We start from the raw sequence: 22092 nt of genomic DNA, 5'->3' as shown, positions 1-22092 counted from the left end.
CTATAAATAGAAAAGACATAAAATTCTCAATTACTAACAAGGCATTCCCCAAATTACTAACAAATCTATTTGGTATTCCCCAACACTATTCAAACATTTTGAATTACTAATAAGGTATTCCCCAAATCTATCCAAGAATTCACTTAGAAAATTAACACCACTCTATACAATGTATCACTTCTCCGTCAGCACAGCCCAATAACGTACAATGGAAGCCAGCCAGCCAAATAATGCTACAGAAAATCATTAATTAAATTTATTTAATTCAACAGGATGAAATAAAATGCACTCGAAATACTAATAAAATACTACTTTTTTAGTCCTTATAGTCCTTATAAGGACTGGCTTAAAGGGGCGAAGCAAGAATGCTTTTCATCTTCCCCGTTATCTGTAGAGGACAGTGTATGGATAAGGTGTTATTGAGCAATTAAAGCTCTGATCATGGCAGGAGAATAACAGCAATAGCCGAGCCTCAGTTAGAACTTCATTGGCTACAGCATTGCCATCCATTACCCTCCAAGGATATTGGATTGAATGAATGAATCAATCACCGCATCTCACGGTCGATTGATCCCCCACTACTTTTTTAACTCTTGCATGTAAGAGATATATCTAATAACTTGAAATTTTAAAATGGTGTTTTTATATTACTCTTTACTTTTTATTGTAGTTCAAGAAATCATAAGTATATGAAATTATTTTTTTTTCGCATAAAATAGATTCAAGATGTTTTAATAAAAAATTCTAGTTTATCTTTAGAGCACAGGCGAAAAAAAGAAAATAATACTGGCATGAAAATCTGCAAGTCTGATATGCTAACGCTAAAAATTAAATAATCTTCAAATCTCTCTTAATAGACTCAGAAAGGTGTGAATTAGGTATTGATATTATTAAATCTTTCATAAATGTGTGTTCATGTGGACGCAGTGTCCTGTAAATGCAATTTTTGACACGTGCACTTCATTTGACCTTGGAGCTACTTTTATAGGTCTGAACAGGTTTTGGTTCTGCTATCACTTCGGCTTTATCTTCATTAATTTGCAGAGATTTCTTTTATATGCTACTCTTCAGCAACATTTGATTCTAAGATAGTCATGACATATCAGTTCGAGTTTTATATATATATATATATATATATATATATATATATATATTTTTTTTTTTTTTTAATTTTTATTATTTCACTTATTTTCAAGAAAGGCATTAAAAACTATTTACCATATAGATTCAGAAATAAGAGCATGCGCAGTTCAATGCACAATGTTTAATTCACGTGTGATTCCAGTTGCTATAACAACGTCATGTTCAAAACCTTATTTATTTGTTTATTTTTCCCTTATCACAAACGTTTGAATAAAAGCAAGAAAAATATACGAAAAGAGTCAATTTTGTTCCTTCTATTAAGTATTTTATTTAGCTTCTTAATTTTAATTTCTATTTGGTAATTGTAATTAATAATTTATAACTTTGTAGATCGTGTCCTATTACACTCTCATTTTAAGTATTTTAAGATTTGTCCGCAGCATGTGAAATACACTGAATCAATAAACGCGCTGTGAATTTTCTTTTGCAACAATCTACGATTATGACAACATTTTAGTTGTTAGCGGCCTATTTGGAAATTATTATGTGACAAGAATAAACTATTTAATCGTAATTTAATTAATGAAATAAATTCCCAAATCATCTGTGACACTTTCTATTCAATGTTTAATTCGGTTCCGAATTTTATGAGACATTGTAAATAGCAATTTATATTCGCTAAATTATCTATCAGAGGTATCAGTAAACAACAAAGAAAACGTCAGTGTCTTTTATTCATAAAAGCAATTTATTTCATCGTAGAGTACGAAAGTGGCGACCTCTAGTGTGATGAGGAAATAAATTGTTATTTCCAATTTTTTTATCGGATTATTATTATTATTATTATTATTATATATTACTACAATAAATATTTGTTTTAATTTCACTGATGTGATTTCTTTTCTTAGGGGTTTCTGTGTTAAAATGAAATAAAATCTAAATAAAAGAGTATTCTGGTTAAAACAAGGCAGAAATTAGATAAGTTAAAGTTGGATTTGTAAGGAACAAAGAATGGTCAAGTTTAGACATTTTTAGCAGACATCATTATTACAAGCGCGTTTATTACAAGATCCAAAAATTAATGTACTCACATTAGAGGGATTACACTGTAGTTCGGTTTCCATCTATTGGACAAAATACATAAACCTGTTAGAATTCGGTGAAGACTCGTCCTGTTGTATGATAATGTGACCACTTCGTGTCAAGCCATAATCACAAAACCTGCAATCTTCAAGGTTAAACCAGTTTTCTTCTCTTTGGTAAGAATCGAATGACGTCAATCGCTATTATTAACTGTTCTTGGTGACCCCTGTGACCATTTAATGGAGTAGATCACAGGATTTTTTATTTTTTTTTTTTGGTAACTGAAGACCTGTCTCGTAACTGCGCATGTCCCAAGATAATAAGTCAATAATCCAACTTTGACTAACCTTTTGGTGTACATCTATTAGTTGAAATCGCATATTCTTATCCGCTGTTTACTGGTAACTTAAAAGATACTAAGATTTTATTATCAACAAACTACTTTAACTACCTGAGGAATTTTGAGCGATGATGATGAGGTGCCAAACCAGTGCTGCCATCTGGACCATCTCTGAATAACTATTCAGGGTTCCAAATCTAATGCTGTTCACCATTAAATTGCTGAACATAGGTAAGATATTTAAAAACTGTATTATCTTTTATTCATGCATATTTCTTAACTCTGTTATTGGTAGAAACTGGAAATTTTCAGAAAAATACGAAACTATTGTCTTTTGGTTAGAAGTATGGAAATGTTGCGCTATTCCCAATGCTTTGGGAATAGCGTTATTATGTCCGTAAATTACGTAGGATTTTAGATCAGGAAAAAAAAAAACGGTACTTGGGGAACACAGCATATAAACGTAATCTCTATATAATAACAATACAATAATAATAACAAGAGGAAGTGATTCAATAATAATATTTCCATAGCAACCATAACAGCATACTGGTAAGGCAATATGGTTGCGATGGAAACGGCATTATTAACACATGTAACTTAACTGTAACATTGGTTTAAAAAATATTTGCAACCCGACGTTTTTTAACAAGAACGTTAGCGCTGCAAATATTTTTTGCGAAAACTGAAAAAATGGAAGCAAAATATTTAAATAATATTAACATTAATATATTAAAAATGTAATATTTTAAATGAAATAAAAATGAATATTTAAAAATAAAAATTAGAGTATTGAAATCTTCGGAATGCACACGGCTGGTCTAATATTAATTTTTTTTTTTTTCTGTAAAATGCCAATTTAGATGATTTCAGTGCAATCCTCTGGAGTGGCATTTAACTGTAAAATAGTCTGATTGAGATAAGCAGTTCTCTGGTTTTACGTATTTGTATATTTCCTTTGACAGTTAACTGAATTTGTTTGGCATGGAGAAAAGATTTTTAATTTCCGTCTTTTTATTTTATATTATTTTATAATTTTGTTGGTATGTTAAAATTGCTATCTCATTGTTGAAACTACCTCAGACGATAATTTGAAATATTTTATTATACATAATGCTTCGATTTATCGACTTTTGACAAGATTACAATGGAGTATATTTTAACCTTAATTTAGTAATACAGACAAGAAGCGTGCTGTAAAGTTGAATTATTTTTTTTTAATTTAATTTTTATTTTTTATTTTTACTCTGCGACGATTCTCATTATATGACTAACAAATACTGTTTATGTAACTAGAGTTGAAATCCGACCATTTTTCCTACTTTTTTTTTTTTTTCAAAATGAAGCAGGTGTTCCTTTTTTTCGGATACATTTTATTTGATTTTTCAAAGATATACACGGAAAACAGTTTGAAAAAGTCCATGCCATCATAAAGAAATTAAATTTTTCTTAATAATCTGCATGTTTGTAAACAAAGAACCTCATTAATATAACTTTTGTTTATCGGAAAAATTGGGGAAAATTTAGAAAATTTTCCGATATATCAGAGAAATTAAAATACGTTACATTGTATATATATTTCATTCTATTTATTTACTTATTTTATATGAATTAATTAAGTAATCAGTGGTTTATTTTTATTCATTTTTTGAAGACAACATTCGGTAAAATGTATATGTATGGTATTTCTGCTCTGGTGTGTGTGTGTGTGTGTGTGTGTGTGTGTGTGTGTGTGTGTGTGTGTGTGTGTTCAATGTTTTCCGATAGGTAGTTTCTCTCGCTCTCTTTCTTACCTGGGAATGTGGACACATGCATATAAGAACGAGAAAATGATAAGTGAACACTTTTTTTGTTTTGAGGCGTACGGTACCATCTGCTTCATACAAACTGTTACTCAACAGGATGGAATTACTGATGGGGTGCGATCCCACTTACTAACTTCCCGATTTTTATTATTATTATTATTATTATTATTATTATTATTTATTTGCGGATGCGAATTATAAGCTTCTTATATGTATAACTAACCAGTTGCCTTCTTTGTAGGCGACATGTTTTGAATTTATAAATCTTATGTAAAAAATAAAAATAAAAATGTGAGTCGTAATTGAGAAGATAATGAGGACTGGCTGCAATTTCAAACTGTCACTGTTTCTATTACTGCAAATTTATTTTCTTCTCGGAAATTCGAATGATAACATAAGCGCAATCAATAACAATATCTGTAATTATTTGCAAAAACAAACAAAAAAAAAGTTTATCTTAAAAGAACCAAAAAATAAACTGTTGGAATAGGATGAAAGATTTATGTAGTGGTGTTTTGGAGAGAAACTTTCAACCATCTCGGGAATATGGTCGAAATCAGTCGAGTATGCTATATATTGTGGTTGCAGTTTTTGAGAAATAATAAAATAAAAAAATAACATTTTGCGCATTTTTTATCAGAATTAATGCTTTAGGTCTAGCAGATCGTGTCCCATAGTGAAATGAAACAGAAATAGTGGCAGCTGGACCATTTTCAATGTACAATTTAAATTACAGCAGGTTGCAATTTGGCCTTAATGATTACTCTTACAAGATTATTCAGTGACTCATTATAATAGTTGACTCAAGAAGCACTAGGGATCACCTAGTGTTCGATAAACCCTGCCCTCTGGTTAGAAACATCTGAGTTCAAATACTGTTTGGGTGGCCAGTAATCTTATTGTAAACTCGAGTTTTTCATCCCTCAAAATACAAGCCTAAACTGATCAGCAGGACATACGACTAAATGATCTTCAGTAGCTTCGGCGATAACTCCAAACATTTTGGAGGGCGAATGATGCTAGCAGCACTGCGTTTACCACAGTGTCATATTGCTACGCGTGCAAGCATATGCACGTCATAGCGAGATGCGAGCTATTAGCGTAATACGGCACTGTCTGTCACGCAATTCCACTGTTGTTTATATGCAGTTTGCGCGAGTAGTAGAGCTTATCGTGTTTACTCCGTCTCTTTAAATATTTGGACATAACATAAATATTTAAAAATATATTTAAATATTTTTTATAGTTTTTATTTTAGAACATTCCTGGAGTTATGATAATGGATTTTATTTTTAAGTAATTTTGAATTATACTAAACTGCATAATTTTATCGATAATAAACAATATTTTTTCTTAAAACAATACAAGAATATATTTTATTTTTAAGTAAAATTGAATTATACCAACCTGTATAATTTTATCGATAACGAACAATATTTTTTCATGTTTATTTTATTTTTTAAAATTTTTACCATAATTTTGATATTTTATCCAAACACGTATACGCTGTACTTACAGTGTGTATGTATATTTCGAAAGTTGCAACACCCCCACGATTTCAAGCCACGAGCCGCCACTGAATCCAAATTATTTAAAAAGTGCCTCTACATGAAGTTAGTGCAGAAAATGCAGTTATTTTGGCCACATAAATAGAATTTCTCTTGTAAACAGTATGTTGGTACTATGACTAGGCTATTCACATACAATTAGAAAACTCTTCCATTTAAACCAAACAGTGAAACTTTTACAATATGAAGATTGATCAAATGCAAAAAAATCACCTACCATTTAAATAGTTTCACAAAAACTATGCTATCACTAGATCAAAGAGGCTAACAACTTTCTATTACACTTTATATATATATATATATATATATATATATATATATATATATATATATATATATATATATATATATATATATATATATATATATAAGTGTAATAGAAAATTTTTTTTTTGAAAATCGGCGAACTTTGGAGTGTTAAAAGATGAAAAATGAAATTGCAAAAACAATCAAAGACCACTTGTCAGTTAGCAATAATGTAACAAGGATCTGGTCTTGGTTTTCACCAACTATTGGAAGACGGACGAACCGGTGATTTGTGGTTTAATTTTAATCTTGTAAACTGCTCCTTTTACACCCACCACACACAACTTATCATTACCCTGTGTTGTGTGATAACTATGCGGACAACTTGAACCTCAAACTCAGTTAATCTTGTTTCACCAGAAGCCACTCTGCTAGTATGGGAAATGCAAACTGTTGGAGCGCGCGCACACACACACGAACATAAATCATGTCGTTAGCTTGCGTAATTGCTGCGAAAACTGTGTTCACCTTGTGCAATGAACCAAAGTTTGCTTTCTTAAAGCTTCGCCCTTGTTCTCCTTATCTACACCAATGAATTTATTGGATGCATTCATTCATGTAAGAACTGTAATGAATTATTTTAATAGATTTACTTCATAGTCTTTTAGTTCTTTGAGGCTCTAATAAATCAACTATTAATATCTTCTCTACTGTGCTTCATATTTCAATGCAAGTAATTGCTAGCTTTAATTTCTATTTCTGTTCATTTTTCAATATATTTCTGCATTACACAAATATTTCTATACTATCACCGTTGTCTTCTGTGTGTCGAGTGTTTCCATTTTGTAAATATTGGTCCGATATTTGTAATATCCTATCCATTATCATTAAGTGCAAAAAAAAAAATAAATAGGGTTCTATTGGCTTGTTCAAATCACCGAAGAAGTTGAAGTGTTTGTACACTGTATTATATTCTTTTTGTATTATTAATTTAAGACCGAAATCTGGATATATATATATTTCATAACAAGAATTTTAAATGCATTCTTTGAGCCAACAGCAGACGTACGCGTATGCATCGACAAAATTACAATGACATGGTAAAAAGTGCCCTCTCTCTGTCTGAAACATCCGGGGAAAAAAAAAAATAAAATAAAATAAATAAATAAATAAATAAATAAATATATATATATATATATATATATATATATATATATATCATGTATATGACGAGTTAATAATCAAACGCAACTGTTAATGAACAGTAATGAGTAACTTGACCGCAAATGGCGCAAACGTCGGTCGTCATAGTTACAACACAAATTGCAAGCAATTAGAAATATCCTTTTCACATAAAACAAGAGCGATTGTATTATTGAGAATCCAAAACATTAGACTAATTGCATTCCAAAATAATGAACACGCACAACGTTTGTAAACAAGTCTATTTCCTTTACAAAAGAAACAACTATGACGTCAATCTACGTCATTATAATATCCGGTTCTTTTTGACCTTCTTGTGAATACGTTACATCGGAACTGGACACCTCATAAAGAAGCCTCCAGCGGTAGTTGCCTTTCAAAAGTTCTTGTGTATGCAACCGACTTTATTCAAGGGTAAATAAAACCCTTGAATAAAGGTGTAGCAGATAAAACAAACTTACTAACTACTTTCGGAAAACTCTTGGCATTATTAGAACAAACTGATTGTGACTCCTCAGATTAAACAAATGGGCAACTGAAATTTCTGATTCTTTTCCCCACCAATGAAACAAATTGTTTTAAAGAGAGATAAACAAAATGGATTCTCGGTTATCCCACTTATTTACTGTAATTTATTTTACAGGTAACAGGGAAGTATTATGTCAACGCTTAGACTGTGGATTATTCTATTTTCTTCGTTCTGTTATGGTAAGATGTGAAGTTTCTAACCTTTAGAAAATAACACTCCCCATTCTGAACAGAAAAGAACAGAACACCCCTCAAATATTGCAACTATTAACCTCCATGTATTCTTGCACGCAGGTACATCGCACACTGTAACTAGACGAGGCATCCAGTTCGTCGATGATGTGGTTCAAAGGTCAGGACGGTGTAGAACGGCTTCGACCGAAGAAGATGGAGTGTGCGTGAATGTTTTTAACTGTCCCAACTGGATTCAATACGCAAACGACAAACCCTGTGACTGGGATGGATTGGTCCCTTACTTGTGTTGCCCGAGTAAAGTACGAGAACGACCAAAGGCGCTGACTGCAGTCCCAGATTTGAGGGCCGATAGTAAGTTACCATTCACATAGCCTTCCCATAACACAAATCTGTGATTATCAAGTACCATATTTAATCCTAAACTAGAGATATCCCGTATTTCATATCTTCTATCTTATTTTGGATATAAACATATTTACAAGTTGAAAGGAGGAGAGAACGAAAACTAAGAAATATAAAAAAAAAAAAAAAAAAAGATATCAGCTGTCCCATTGAAAAGTGGAAATTCTCATTAATAATCAAGACATTAAATTACGATATCCTAGATTCTCGTTCATCAAGTACCTAAAAAAAATCGAATCATGACAGTCGTAAGAAGCTGACTCAAAAAAAAAAAAATATATATATATATATATATGTGTGTGTGTGTGTGTGTGTGTGTGTGTGTGTGTGTGTGTGTGTGTGTGTGTGTGTGTGTGTGTGTGTGTGTGTGTGTGTAGAAGGTATTTTACCTTGGGTATAATAAATGTTAAAAATACCAAGCTATTTTAAACCTGGTTCTACTCCATTTTCCCAAGTAATCAAACAGACAAACAAGTCAAGTTTGCGCCTGCAAGTGTTGCAAGTCTAGCTGACCCTGCATGTAGTGCAAGACCAAGGCAACTCATGGTAAAAGTAGAATAAGCTCTGATCACTAATCTTAATATTTACCCTTAATGCAAAGCACATCTCCTGGAGGAGATGTATGATGTTTTGTATTAAAGGCAAGGGGCCACTACCAAGACCGGTTTCGACCTTTATTGAGGTCTCATCAGTGGGAGCCAGGCTAGAAATCCCCAAAACACAGCCTTCATCAGGTGACATTATAAAAGAAAGAAAAAATAAAAAACACTAAACACTGAAGGTTAAAAGACTATGAACAACATAGAGAGTCTCTATACATAATTAGCATAAAACGTTGTAGTTGTATTTAACGCTGTTCTTTCGTTTGTTGCATTGTTGGGAGCGTGCGTGCTTGCAGCATCACGTGAACGCCAGTGCATGATTACAGCTGAATGACTATCTGGGTGGTTGTAGCTCAAGTTATTATTTAGACGAACAGGATTGAAGATGATTTCCCTAGATTCCACGATTTTTCTCTCTAGTTCATCATTGCAACGGAAGATGTTAGTAGATTTTTCCCAGCAGACTTTGTGACTTTGGCTTTCATCATTATTTTGGGCAGACAGACAAATCTGTTGAATTGCGTATGGAAGAACACATGAGGGACATTACTTACGAGAGACAGCGAGCCAGTGCATTATCAAGTCATATCCTTTTCTCGGCTAATCGTAATGATAAAATCCAATATTTCGATTTGGATGAAAGTTGAGAGCATTTAGCAGTGTTTAGTTTAGAATCTTCAAACAAAATGTCATTGAAATACGAGTATCCTGGAGCAAAGGTGTTATATCCATCTTTGTGTAGGAGCTTGCACACTTTGCAAAGTACACCTAAATTAATCTCAAATGTGAATATTCTTTATTAAACTTAAAATATGAAAATCTGCGTAGGCTAATCATATTGGGTTATAGAATGAATCTTAAAAAATTTCAACGTGAACTAGAGATAGTAATACCTTATTTAAAACGAACTTCTATTATAATTTCTTGTAATAATTTCTTATAACATAACCGAATAATAAAGTAATCCCAAGATGATTCAAATAGTATTTCTAATTTTTTTGAACAGATACTTGCAAATTAATATTATTCATTAGAATTCCGTTTTCGCCCCTTGTTTTGTTAAAACTGTTTCACTGTTTTTAATTAGGATGTGGAAATCGTGGTATCACTATTGGGGATACAAATTCTAACCAACGTGCAAAGAGATCTTCAACGCCATTCTACCTTCCTAGTGACAATGGGAACCCCGGTAAGTCAAAGATTCTGTTAACATTTATAATGTGTGTGTGCTTTTTATATGGGATGTTATCTAAGTTTAAAAATATTAGGGGGCACTTTCAAACAGAAATTTAAAAAAAAATATCCCGTACAAAATGAAGTCAATCAATTAGCATTTTTAGATAACATCTTATCGTGCTCCTTCAGTAATTTCTCCAAACCTTCTGCAAATACATTCCATCGTCGCTGTTTAGGGTAATTAAGCAATATAATAAACCTTCGATCCGAAATTTTCGGGTTCGAATCCCCCTTCAAGAAACGAGAAATTTTATGGGAGCTTTTCAACTAAAGGTTACCAGGTCCCATACGGAGATGGTAAGGTTTCCCTCTTCTATAAATTCTATGTGTGTCCTCTTTTTCGTCCCTCAAAAGAGGACACACATAGCTACCTGGCACAATGGCGCTGCCCTCATAGTTTTATCATTGTTTTAAAAATTTTATTAAGAGTTCTTACAAGGTATGCGTTTTTTGTTCTACTTCAAACTTGCGAAATAATTTTTTACTTATTTTCCGCTTTGTCGTGAAGCAGAAAGAATTCCGTAACTTCTTGAGTAGGAGAAGATACGGATCTTATCTTTCAGAATGGGCAAATGATTAGTTTATTTAGTAGGTTGATTATTATCGTACGATGTTTTTAATTAGTAAATCTGATATTTCTAACTTGTCCTATTTGCAAGGAATAATTAATCCTCTGATAATTTATTTTCCCCTGATCCAATATCTATGTATTATGGTGGGATATACTGTTTTCAGAAAAGATATCACTCAATCCACAACTAAATACAATGCGCACGGTACAGGGTTGTATCGGGTGCGTTGTATTTAGGGATCAAGTTTTTCAACCGCAGTGCACTTGTTTTTATTTACGTTTTGATTGGCAGTATGATACATCGCTAAGCAGCTATATCCAAGAATTATCTCATAAGGGATAGTTGAATGAAGGCCTAAGTAACTAAAGATACGAGGTTAGTATACGTCTATTAAGTTCATCTTTTCGGTCCAATTCATTTAATTTTAGGGTTAAGAAATCGTGCCAAATCTGTAGTAGAGAGAGGCTGAATCACTTTCAGTGTAAAAGAACACATACACATATCACTACAAAAAATTAAGTGCTTCACAATGATTTAAATAACTTGGTAGAATTACTGTTTCTACTAAGTGATACAACTGATCACTTGTGGCATCCAAGAGGCAACAAAATCATCTTAATAAATCTGAAATTGTATAATATCCCAGAAATATGGAATTCTCCATATTGGTATGTATAGAACAGTCGTCATGTATATAAGTACTCTTTCCCATCCTTATTATTTCGGTTGTAAGTGCTTTGTTTGTTTTCTCATCGTGTAAATCTTTCTGTGAGAGAGTGTGCTTAGTTGAAATTCTTGTTTCTTTACAGACAATTCCAGTTTTGATTTTATTACGTCCTTTCCATGGTACGGTCTAAAGGGTGCTGTGAGATCCATTCCTTATTCCTGGCCTTGGATGGTAAGTAAACAACATTTGTTGTTAATTTCTTTTCATCAGAACATTCTCATCTACTAAAATAAGGCACATGCAAGCTCCGCCATTTTGACCTCTGAAACAGATCGATAAAAGAGCAATCAATCACTTCAATCTTATTATGCGTGTCTAATTTAATGAAATCTTAAATTAATTCTTAATACTTCTTAATTTAAGAAGTATTTTATGCTTCTACAAAATATTTTTTGATGCCTAAGTAGGAATTTTTTTCATTTGTGTCTCAATATGAGAGGAACATTTTTACTAGGCGCATGCTGCTTTTCTTTTGGGCCGTTAAAAGTCATTAGATAAGTATATTCAATTTGTATACTGAGTGTGTTCTCTGGCTTGCTTGTCAGTTTCATAAAGGAAAAAAAACTCAAGTTCCCATGTCTCTGCGAGCATGTTTCTCTTACACGTTCCAGCGAAGGAGTTTAATACAACTGCCAAAAGAAAGAATATGAAATGATTGACATCTTACGGATGGAATAAACGAAATCAGTCACTATCAGGTTAAATATAACCTCGATTCACCGATCATTGTTCAAACCAGTTTGATTGCGGTTGTAAATATCACACGCGATTATAGAATTTTTTGTGTGTATGACCTTGAAAAATATACACAATGGAAAATGTTATATTTGGCTTACGTTCTTGAATTGGGACTGTGAGTACATGAAAAAACAAGAATATACTTCACGCTTCATTTTATATAGCAGTCTTGATATCATCGGACTTTTAGAAGTCAAACTTAGAGATTTTTTCTTTCTTTCTTACAGGTTGGCATCATGAGGAATACAAGGAAAGGACCCAAACATGTGTGTGGAGGATCCCTTATTGGAAAGAAATACATCTTAACGGTGGCTCACTGTTTTCGAGGTGTTGCATTGCCGTAAGTGATTCCTGTGAGATTGCTTTGCAGCTATATCTTTAAATCATAAGACTTTATTATGAAAACTCAGATCATTGCTAAAAGAGATTTCAAATTCACTAAAATTCATCATCAGAAAAGGTTGAAAAAATACCAGTTGGTCTTCTCATATTACAATACCGGCCAGTGAATTAGAAACTTATTTAATACACTGAGTTGGAACTCCTTTAGCCCGAATGTAAACCGTATTGGTTTACATCTGCGTCTACAACAAACCAGGCGTTCACCAGACAGTCCCTTAACTGGCTCAGAATTTGTTTTTATAACGTGTCCAATATATTTCAATAGGGTTCAGATCCGGGCTTTGTGTGGCTGTATAGCATTACAAGTGCCAATACCAATCCTCTTCAATTCCCTGCACAAAGTTCGATGAGATATGGGCCGGTTACAGCATTGATTAAATGCTCGGTCAGTTGATACACGCGAAAATTTTGTTTGTCCGTACAAGCCCTCTCAGACCACTGACATCTCGTTCCTCACAGACAGCTTTAGGACCACAATAATGCCTCTTAGAGAAACAATATGGTTTATGTTTCGACTGATTAAACATCCGGGATATCCCACCTTTTGAGAACCGAGTCAGCTCTACTGTTTTCAAAATCGTGGCTCTAGCTATGCAGGCACTCACAATAAGCCCTTTATCCAACTCTGGAACAACGTTTGTTTTTCTCATTGCGACCGATACTATTTTACGATTACTAACAACAGCATTCTTAAATAGTTGCCTAGAAAACGTGGTGACGCACGTGACCAAGTATTTTCCATATACGCTGATAAGTGACGTTTAAGTACATCAGCATAAAGTTTTTGATTCGGTGGCTGGCATGCGTACTATTGTATGGTACTATCGAGTTAAATGCAAATAAAACTCGCAGGTAGATAGTTAAGACAGACTTTGGTCTTACCTTCACCATAAACGATATATATCCCCAGTTACATTCTTCCAAATTCAAACTCTTATTTCTAACAAAACCTGTACATTTGTTAGACCTAATATTCTGAGTCATTCATGCCAAATGTTGAATTTCCATTTCTAATTCTCGGTTCTGCCTTAAAATTTCGTTCTCCCATTTATTTGTATGCACATTTCCCTTTTCTATGTAACGTAGAAGAGCAAATGAAACACAGAAGTAATCAGCCTCCTGTATTTTTTCATCGGTGTTGCCATGTTTCATAACCTCCGTGATTTTTCAGCCTCCTTTTCATCGTTGGATTAAAGTTTCCACTTGTTGTTCCAAACATGTGCTTTGATGAATTTCTTACTGAAATAAAAAATCTTCATACTCAATTCCACTGCAAATTCCCGACCATTTTCCAAACGCTGGAGTTCCAACTATTTGCCAAGGTTGTCGAAGAAAGAAAACTGGTACATCATTAGTGTCTGGAAACGAAATTTCTGTCTTCTTCCCAGTCAGCCTACAGTGAGGGATGCAACAGCTGCAACAAAGACTACATGTAATCAGACCTTGGAATGACGAAGTACAATAACCTGCTTCCTGCTCAAATGACAATCATTCCTTATGTTTCTTGCAAAAGCCTTGGTCATCTATCCAGCAATTGTAGGAGAATAATGATGCCAGCATATCTATCATGTCTTTGTTTAATATGACGAGAGTGCCACTGTGGAAGACAAGAAAATATGAAGAACTAGATGCTGTCACCAGTTATTTTTCTCTATATAAGCCTTCTGTTTTTCGTCAGCAAGACACCAGAAAAATCCCCATGTGTGTACACACACACACACACACACACACTTGGGATAATGTACTCAATTTAATCTAATATAATCGGTGACACTCTCTCTCTCTCTCTCTCACACACACACACACACTTCATGCGATATATTCACCATGTGATATGATTAAAACTTTAATGACTAGAACCTGAGAGATACCAAAATAGAAAAAATACTATTTATTATTTGAACGCACATCTAGTTTCGTCTTCATAGAAAACGTCATCAGGGTGCCTAACATGAAAAGAGGAATACAAAAATATACATTACAAGAGGCAGCTATAAATTAACTTGCAAACGTATTGCTGACATTGGAAGGCGTTCTGAATTCCACAGTATTGTTGGGCATAGTTATTGTTAACACGTGCATGAGCTCGTGAACGCCAAACTTGAATAGCTGAAGGGTAACAATTAGAGAGGATACAGCTAAGGTTAGTATTAAGATGAACAGGACTGAGGACAATTTCTGGTGATTCCACAATTCATCTCCCCACTTCATTAGCATCTAATTATGTTTTCTGATTTGTTCCAGATCACTGGATGAATGACACAATCTTCATCGTTTGGGCGAGAAGAATTAAGAACGTGATTAGATAGCTCGCTGTAGTTCGACCATACGTGATGTCTCTCACAGGTTCTTCCATACACGACTCAATGGATTTTTCCGTGTCACCCAACCAGGGCACACCGCAGTTACACCAAAGACGATAAAACTCCTGGATACTCCAGGCTGTCATGTTTCGGTTTCGGTGTATCGAATAAGGCACAGTTTAAAAAGTGGAATAAAAAAAAAGTGTTAATTTTAAATTTCTTTAGAATTTTAGCTAACTTTGGTGAAACGGAGCTGATATACGCAGTGGCGCACTTAGGATTTAATCTTGGAGGGAGGTCGAGTGCTCAGGATTTAACCTTTGAGGGGGGGAGCCGAGTTGAGTAGACGTTTTGCGAATACACACTACACATCGCATACGACCTATAACTGAGCATCTGCAGTGATCGCTAATTCATAAGTAGCACACAACATAAATAAAAAAAAATGAATTTTAATTAGGAAAAGATTTTTGGAAATTTTTCTAGTGTTTTTTTTTCCTTTTCTTTGGGGTGTGCCAGGGCCCCTTGCCCCCCTCCCCTCTGGGTGCGCCACTGGATATACGGTATAGATATAAAGCCTTTCGCATCATTACTGTCTTCACTGTATACGTGGTGGTCTGAAAGGCTCTCGGCCTCGACCATAGATCGCAACACTATCGGCAGGAATTTTTTTTTTTAAGTTGCTACATCATTCCTAAGCATCCGTGTGAAATTCCAAGTCATCTATCAAGTAGTTTGTTTTATACAGATGTCTGAAGCAAAAGTGTTGTCCGTATCCCTTGAAATGGATAAAATTGAGTATCGTGCAATAATAAAATTCTTTGTAAAAGAAGGTTTAACGCCAAAAGAAAGCCATTCGAAGTTCATAAAAGTTTATGGGCGCTCTTCGTTTTCGACAAATAATTAATGGGCTGCCGAATTTAAACGTGGTCTTACCAGCCTTGAAGATGATCCACGTGAAGGACGTCCAAAAAGTGTAACAACACCAGAAATCATTGATCAAGTGCACGATATCGAAACGGATGACCGGAGAGTCAAAGTGCGTGGAATTGCTGAGACTGTAGGCATTTCAAAAGAATGTGTTGGATATATTTTGCATGAAGAATTGCAAATCAAAAAGCTTGGCTTATGATGGGTGCCGCTCAGATCCAAAACGCACTAGCATGAAAATCTCTGAATAGTTATCGGAGTGTTTTAACAAGAATAAAACTGATTTTGTGCGTTGATTTATTACTGTGGATGCGACTTGGATTTGCCATTACACACCAGAATTCAAACAGCAGTCAAAACAGTGGACAGAAGCAGGTTGTTCAGCGCCAAAGAAGACAAGGTCATGGCATCGGTGTTTTGGGATGCTAAAGGCATTAATTAATTATCTTGAAAAAGGGTAAAACAATAACTGGGGAATATTATTCCGATCTTTTAACCAGACTAGACGAAAAAATTCGTGAGGAAAAATCCACTTTGCAAAAGAAAAAATCCTCCTTCATCAGGACAATGCACCTGTCACATAAGGAATCTGCACTATGAATTGTTGGAACATCCACACCCTATTCCCTTAGATTTGGCTCCCTCTTACTTCTACCTCTTCCCAAAACTAAAAATCTTCCTCGCTAGTCAGGGTTTTTCTTCTAATCAAGTGGTGATTGCAGCTGTAGAGGGGTTTGCAGATCTTACTGCAAACCACTACAGGGACGGGTTAATGAGGGTGGAGCTTCGCTGGAATAAATGTATTAGTCTTAAGGGAGATTATGTTAAAAAATAAAAATAATTTTGAAATTATAAATTTGTTTTTTATTCACTGTTAGGCAGAGAGCTTTTCAGACCACCCACGTATATATAATTTTTTCCCTTCATCTATAGGAACGCTGTGGAGTACTCCGTGTTGTTAGGAGCTAACACCATTACCGGAGATGAGAATGGAACTCTGCATTCTGTAGAGAGCATCTTGGTGCATAACAGGTATAACCATAACACGTATTATTATGACATCGCCCTTGTACGTCTGGCAGAGGAGATAACAATCACCCCAACTGTGGACTTCATCTGCCTGCCTTCCCCAGATATGTACTTTGATGAAATGACAGGTCAGACCGCTAGAGTTCTTGGATGGGGAACAACATCCTTCGGTAGGTGGCACTGTTGTGATATATTTTTTAAATATACGACCATTCATGCTTTGTTAAAAAAACGTTAAGTGTCCTAATCGGCTTTTAGTTATAAACAATTGAAAAGTCAACCTTAAATAAAGCATTTAGTTTAGTATTATTCATTTTATTAATGTAGTTTAACAAAATAATGTAAATCTAAAATACAGGGAGGACTTTAACTTCTTTGCATGTTTCTTTAACTCGGTGAACTCTTCTTTCTTTTTATACCTTCCATTTATTATTTTATTCGAAAGTCTCCAGCATTAAATTATTGTACATTTATTCACCAATAGGTGGCGTTAAAAGCAATATCTTAGAGGAAGTGTCTTTTCCAATTGTGTCTTTACAAGAATGCAACCAATCGTACTTTCGATTAGGAGACAGGGCGATCTCAAGGGGTCTCAGTGACATGATGCTGTGCGCAGGAGAGGAAGACGGACGGAAAGACGCGTGTCAGGTAAGAAGATGTGTCACTGATAATCGAACGGAAATACCATCGCAGGAAATCACAGTTGACGTTTAAAAGATTGAGAAATGACTGCGAGAATCATGTTGCATTCTACTGCTTTTTTTCTATGTATTCAGTTGAAAACTTGCTGTGGAAGCGAATGGCATATTTCTGAATAGAGAAATTAAGTTTACAGAATTTATACATTAAAATAATATCTAAACATTTAAGTTAAGAAGTGTGATACTTCTACATGCGAATATATATATATATATATATATATATATATATATATATATATATATATATATATATATATATATATATATATATATATATATATATATATATATATATATATATATATATATTGTGTGTGTGTGTACAGTATTTACTACATAAATTTATGTAGTAAATACTGTAATTTATGTAGTAAATACTGTAAATTTATGTAGTAAATACTGTAAATAAATTTATGTAGTAAATATACTGTGCATATATTTTCTTGAACTTTAAAAGAAATTGTAGTATGTTTATTTACTATGTAAATTTATAAAAGGTGTAGGAGTAAGTAATATAATTAATTTCTAAATTAAGTTATTTAATATTTAATGTATTCTTTTTTAACAACTAAATATATATTATAGGTGATTTTCATACTATAATTATATATATAAAATATATATGTACAGTATTTACTACATAAAGTTATGTAGTATATACAAAATACCAAAAAGTGAAGCTATGCTAAAGTCACTAACTTGGAACTTTGGGAGATGGACCGAGTCCTTGACTCTTCATCCCTTCATCTGATTTTAGCTTGTGTATGAGGGGATTATTGTGGATAATTTACTCGCTCATTGTGAGCATTGTAAGCTGTATTAGCTTTCTTTTGCGACGGTTTCTATTTCTATTTTTTATATTAGAAACGATCTGAGGGTTTGTAGTCCACTGCCTATCGAATTAGTTGATTTGGGTGATTTTCTGTGATTGTGAAGAATTTGTCTGCAATGCCTGTCATGTAGGTGTTGATATCTGCAAGGATATCAACATCTACATGACAGGCTTCTTGGTGTAACTGGAGGTTTCTGATGAGCCAAGGGGCATTAAATGCCATTCTTAGACATTTGTTGTGGATGACCGTTTGTACTTCTGGATGTTCTGTAGACGTGTAACCCCCAAGTTGCTGAGGTGTAAGTTATCTAAGATCTTATCACTGATTTGTAGAAAAGAATTTTGTTGTTTATATTTAGGAAGCTGTTCCTATTCAAAAGTGGATATAGCTGTGCAATAATCTGATTTGCTTTAGTGGAGACACTATTTATGTGTGTCTTGAAATGTAGGCGTTTATCCAGATGAACTCCTAAATACTTGGTAGAGTTGTGCCAAGGGATGACTTTTCTAAAAATTTGTAGGCTTGTGTTCGGTTCTGCTTGACGTCTGGGAAAAAGTACTGCAGAGCTTTTTCGTGGGTTGATTGCGATACGTCATTTTTTGTTCCAATTCTCTAACTCGTGGACTGCTCTCTGCAGCTTGTTTGAGGCTAGATGTGGACAGAGGGATGTGGCTATGATAATTGTGTCATCGGCATAGAGAGCGGTGATGGATGGGAACAACTTGGGAAGATCTGATATGTATATGGAGAAGAGTAGGGGAGACAGAAGAGAGCCTTGACGGACTCCAGCCGTGACTCTCCTTTCTGTGGATCAGATTCCATTGAGTTTTATTTTACATTTTCTGTTATTCAGATATGATTTGATAAGTAGAACTAGTGGTAATGGAATTCCTACATGGTGTATTTCAAAAATTAGACAATGCCATATTCTATCAAATGCTCGTGTTATGTCCAGGAAGACTGCGCCAAACTGTTGGTGCCATTCGAAGCCTTGTGTGACGTATTCAACGACTATAAATTTGAAGCTTTGTGGAATGATATTTCCTAAAGCCGAATTGCTCATCTTGTATGACGTGGTTGATATCTGTTGCCTCTTGAATCCGTGTGGGTATAGTGCGTTCGGCTACCTTGACCACACATGATAGAAGGCTGATCGGTCTATATTTCTGAGAAAATTGTGTATTTTTTCCGGCTTTTGGTTATTAGGAAGACATCCGCAAGCTTCCATCGCTTTGGGGAAAAAAAAATAATAATAAAGACTGGCTTAAAGGGGCGAAGCAAAAATGCTTTTCATCTTCCCCGTTATCTGTAGAGGACAGTGTGGGGATAAGGTGTTATTGAGCTATTAAAACTCTGATCATGGCAGGAGGGTAACAGCAATAGCCGAACCTCAGTTAGAACTTCATTAGCTAAAGCATTGCCATCCATTACCCTCCAAGGGTATTCAATTGAATGAATCAATCACCGTCACCGCATCTCACGGTCGATTGATTCATCCGCACACTCGCCTTAGTCCTTATAAGGACTGGCTTAAAGGGGCGAAGCAAAAATGCTTTTCATCTTCCCCGTTATCTGTATCGGACAGTGTAGGGATAAGGTGTTATTGAGCTATTAAAGCTCTGATCATGGCAGGAGGGTAACATCAGTAGCCGAGCCTCAGTTAGAACTTCATTGGCTACAGCATTGCCAGCCATTACCCTCCAAGAGTATTGGATTGAATGAATCAACCCACTCGCTTTGGTCACTAACTTCAAAAGAAATTGTACTATGTAAATTTATAAAAGGTGTGTAAGAGTAAGTAATACAATAAATTTCTAAATTAAGTTATTTAAATATTTATTGTATTATTTCAGCAACTTAATATACATTACAGGCGATTTTCATACAATAATTATACAGTTATATAATAAATATAATAAAACTTATAATTCCATAATATCACTATATTCTCAGAAATCTTCCTGATTGTTTTTTTTTTAAATTCTGTATTTTTCACATATTTGCTTCAATTTTTATTCTTGTCTTGTACATTTTTTTTTCTCGTTAACTATCCAGCATTTACAGCTGCCTTATGGGATATGATTCATCAAGTGAATGTTTCTTGGAACATTTCCAGGAAGCCATTCCCTTTTCTCAGTAAAGATAAGACGCGTGTTTATAGAGTAAATAAATAAAAATGGCATGATTTCCCCCCCCCCTTCAGGTGCCAGAATATTATAATACAATCTGATCCTCCCAGACTGCACGGAGGACGTTCATGATTTCCCAATGCATACTCATATAGAAAAAAAAAAAAAATCTTTGAACTAGCTCCCCCACCCCGGATATGTCACGGCTTGGACATCGTCCAAGTTAACGAGCATTATATTTACATAAAGAGGCACTATAGTTTTTGAATAGTTATTTGTATAAAGTGAATGATGAAACATACTCTGTCGTTAATAGTTTGTCTATCGGCTGGATCAGAATAGTTTTTTTTTTTTTTTTAAAGGAGGGGGGGGGGACGACCAGCCGAAGTCGTAGTTGTAAGCACAAATTTACTGACTATAGCTAAAGATTTTTTTTCTTTCCAGTTTGATTCAGGAGGACCTCTGATGATTCAGGGAGAAGACTTTTCTTGGATTCTCATTGGAATGGTGTCTTTTGGCTACAATTGTGGAGAACCAGGATTCCCAGGCGTCTACACTAATGTGGCTCGATTTCTTCCCTGGATAGACGACAACCTTGATCCTAATGACAGCCTCACCTAGAGAAAGAAATCTTCTGCGTTCGTAAATAGTCGATATTGTCGAACACATTCAGAATCCATCACCTACAGCCAAGAAGGATATATGCTCTGGTCAAAGTGTGTTCCTGTTTTGTAAAGGGAAGTGAATTTGGCTAGAAAAAATAAATAAAATTTAATACGGTGGTACTGTGGAAGTATACCCTTTGCCTGAAGTAAAGCATCACACCTATATGGACTGGTAGACGTTGATTCAATGAAACATTATCTTCACTTGTACAAAATATCACATCAATGTGTACATAAAGTATTGTATTTCATCATCATGATCATCGTCAAATTCCTGACATGTACCTTCAAGGGGTGTACAGGATATTATGATAATACTACATGAAATACTTACATCATTACTAACTTCCTATCTACAATTTTCCTCCAAATCAGTCTGTTACTTGTCAAGTAACAGATCTTATATTTCTGTCTTCTAAGGCACTTTTTACCGTATCAATCCACCTATATCTTGGTCTTCCTCTGGGTCTTTTTCCTGCCAATCTGACAAAGAACAATTATTTTGCTAATCTTTCATCGCCCATTCTGTTTAAGTGACCACTTGAGATTAACTCTGCTTGAATGCTAACAATGTCCAGTTCTTTCCTAATATCCTCACTTTTAATATGATATTTCCATTGATGCCATCTGTTCACGCCCCTAATCTTTCTCAGGACTCTCATATCTGTAGTCTCTGGTCTTTAGTCAAGTGTTTTAATTTCTAACTTAGCTCTCAGATAGCATTGTATTTTGATTTATGAATTCATATTAAGAATGAGCTCTTCATTTGCCT

The 22092-nt window shown here is 34.3% G+C and overlaps 1 protein-coding gene across 1 annotated transcript in view; it reads left to right on the top strand.

Annotated features, from left to right (window-relative positions):
• The window catches only part of LOC150098355 (clotting factor G beta subunit-like), a 44707-nt gene extending 23282 nt beyond the window's left edge, over window positions 1-21425 (top strand). Inside the window, exons 2-9 of the mRNA XM_090405017.1 lie at window positions 7972-8036; window positions 8151-8402; window positions 10143-10244; window positions 11673-11761; window positions 12556-12668; window positions 16897-17162; window positions 17477-17640; window positions 21100-21425. Of these exons, the coding sequence (XP_090261143.1) occupies window positions 7988-8036; window positions 8151-8402; window positions 10143-10244; window positions 11673-11761; window positions 12556-12668; window positions 16897-17162; window positions 17477-17640; window positions 21100-21276 (1212 nt within the window). The 5' untranslated portion in view covers window positions 7972-7987 and the 3' untranslated portion in view covers window positions 21277-21425. The remainder of the gene's footprint in view (window positions 1-7971; window positions 8037-8150; window positions 8403-10142; window positions 10245-11672; window positions 11762-12555; window positions 12669-16896; window positions 17163-17476; window positions 17641-21099) is intronic.
• Window positions 21426-22092: the final 667 nt, after the last annotated feature.

The sequence above is a fragment of the Typopeltis vanoorti genome, chromosome 15 (genome assembly GCF_054136105.1).
Source record: "Typopeltis vanoorti isolate ZY-2024b chromosome 15, IOZ_Tvanoo_1.0, whole genome shotgun sequence".
Lineage (NCBI taxonomy): Eukaryota > Metazoa > Arthropoda > Arachnida > Uropygi > Thelyphonidae > Typopeltis > Typopeltis vanoorti.
The sequence above is the reverse complement of the archived record's forward strand: the minus strand, read 5'-3'. Positions and strand labels throughout refer to the sequence as shown.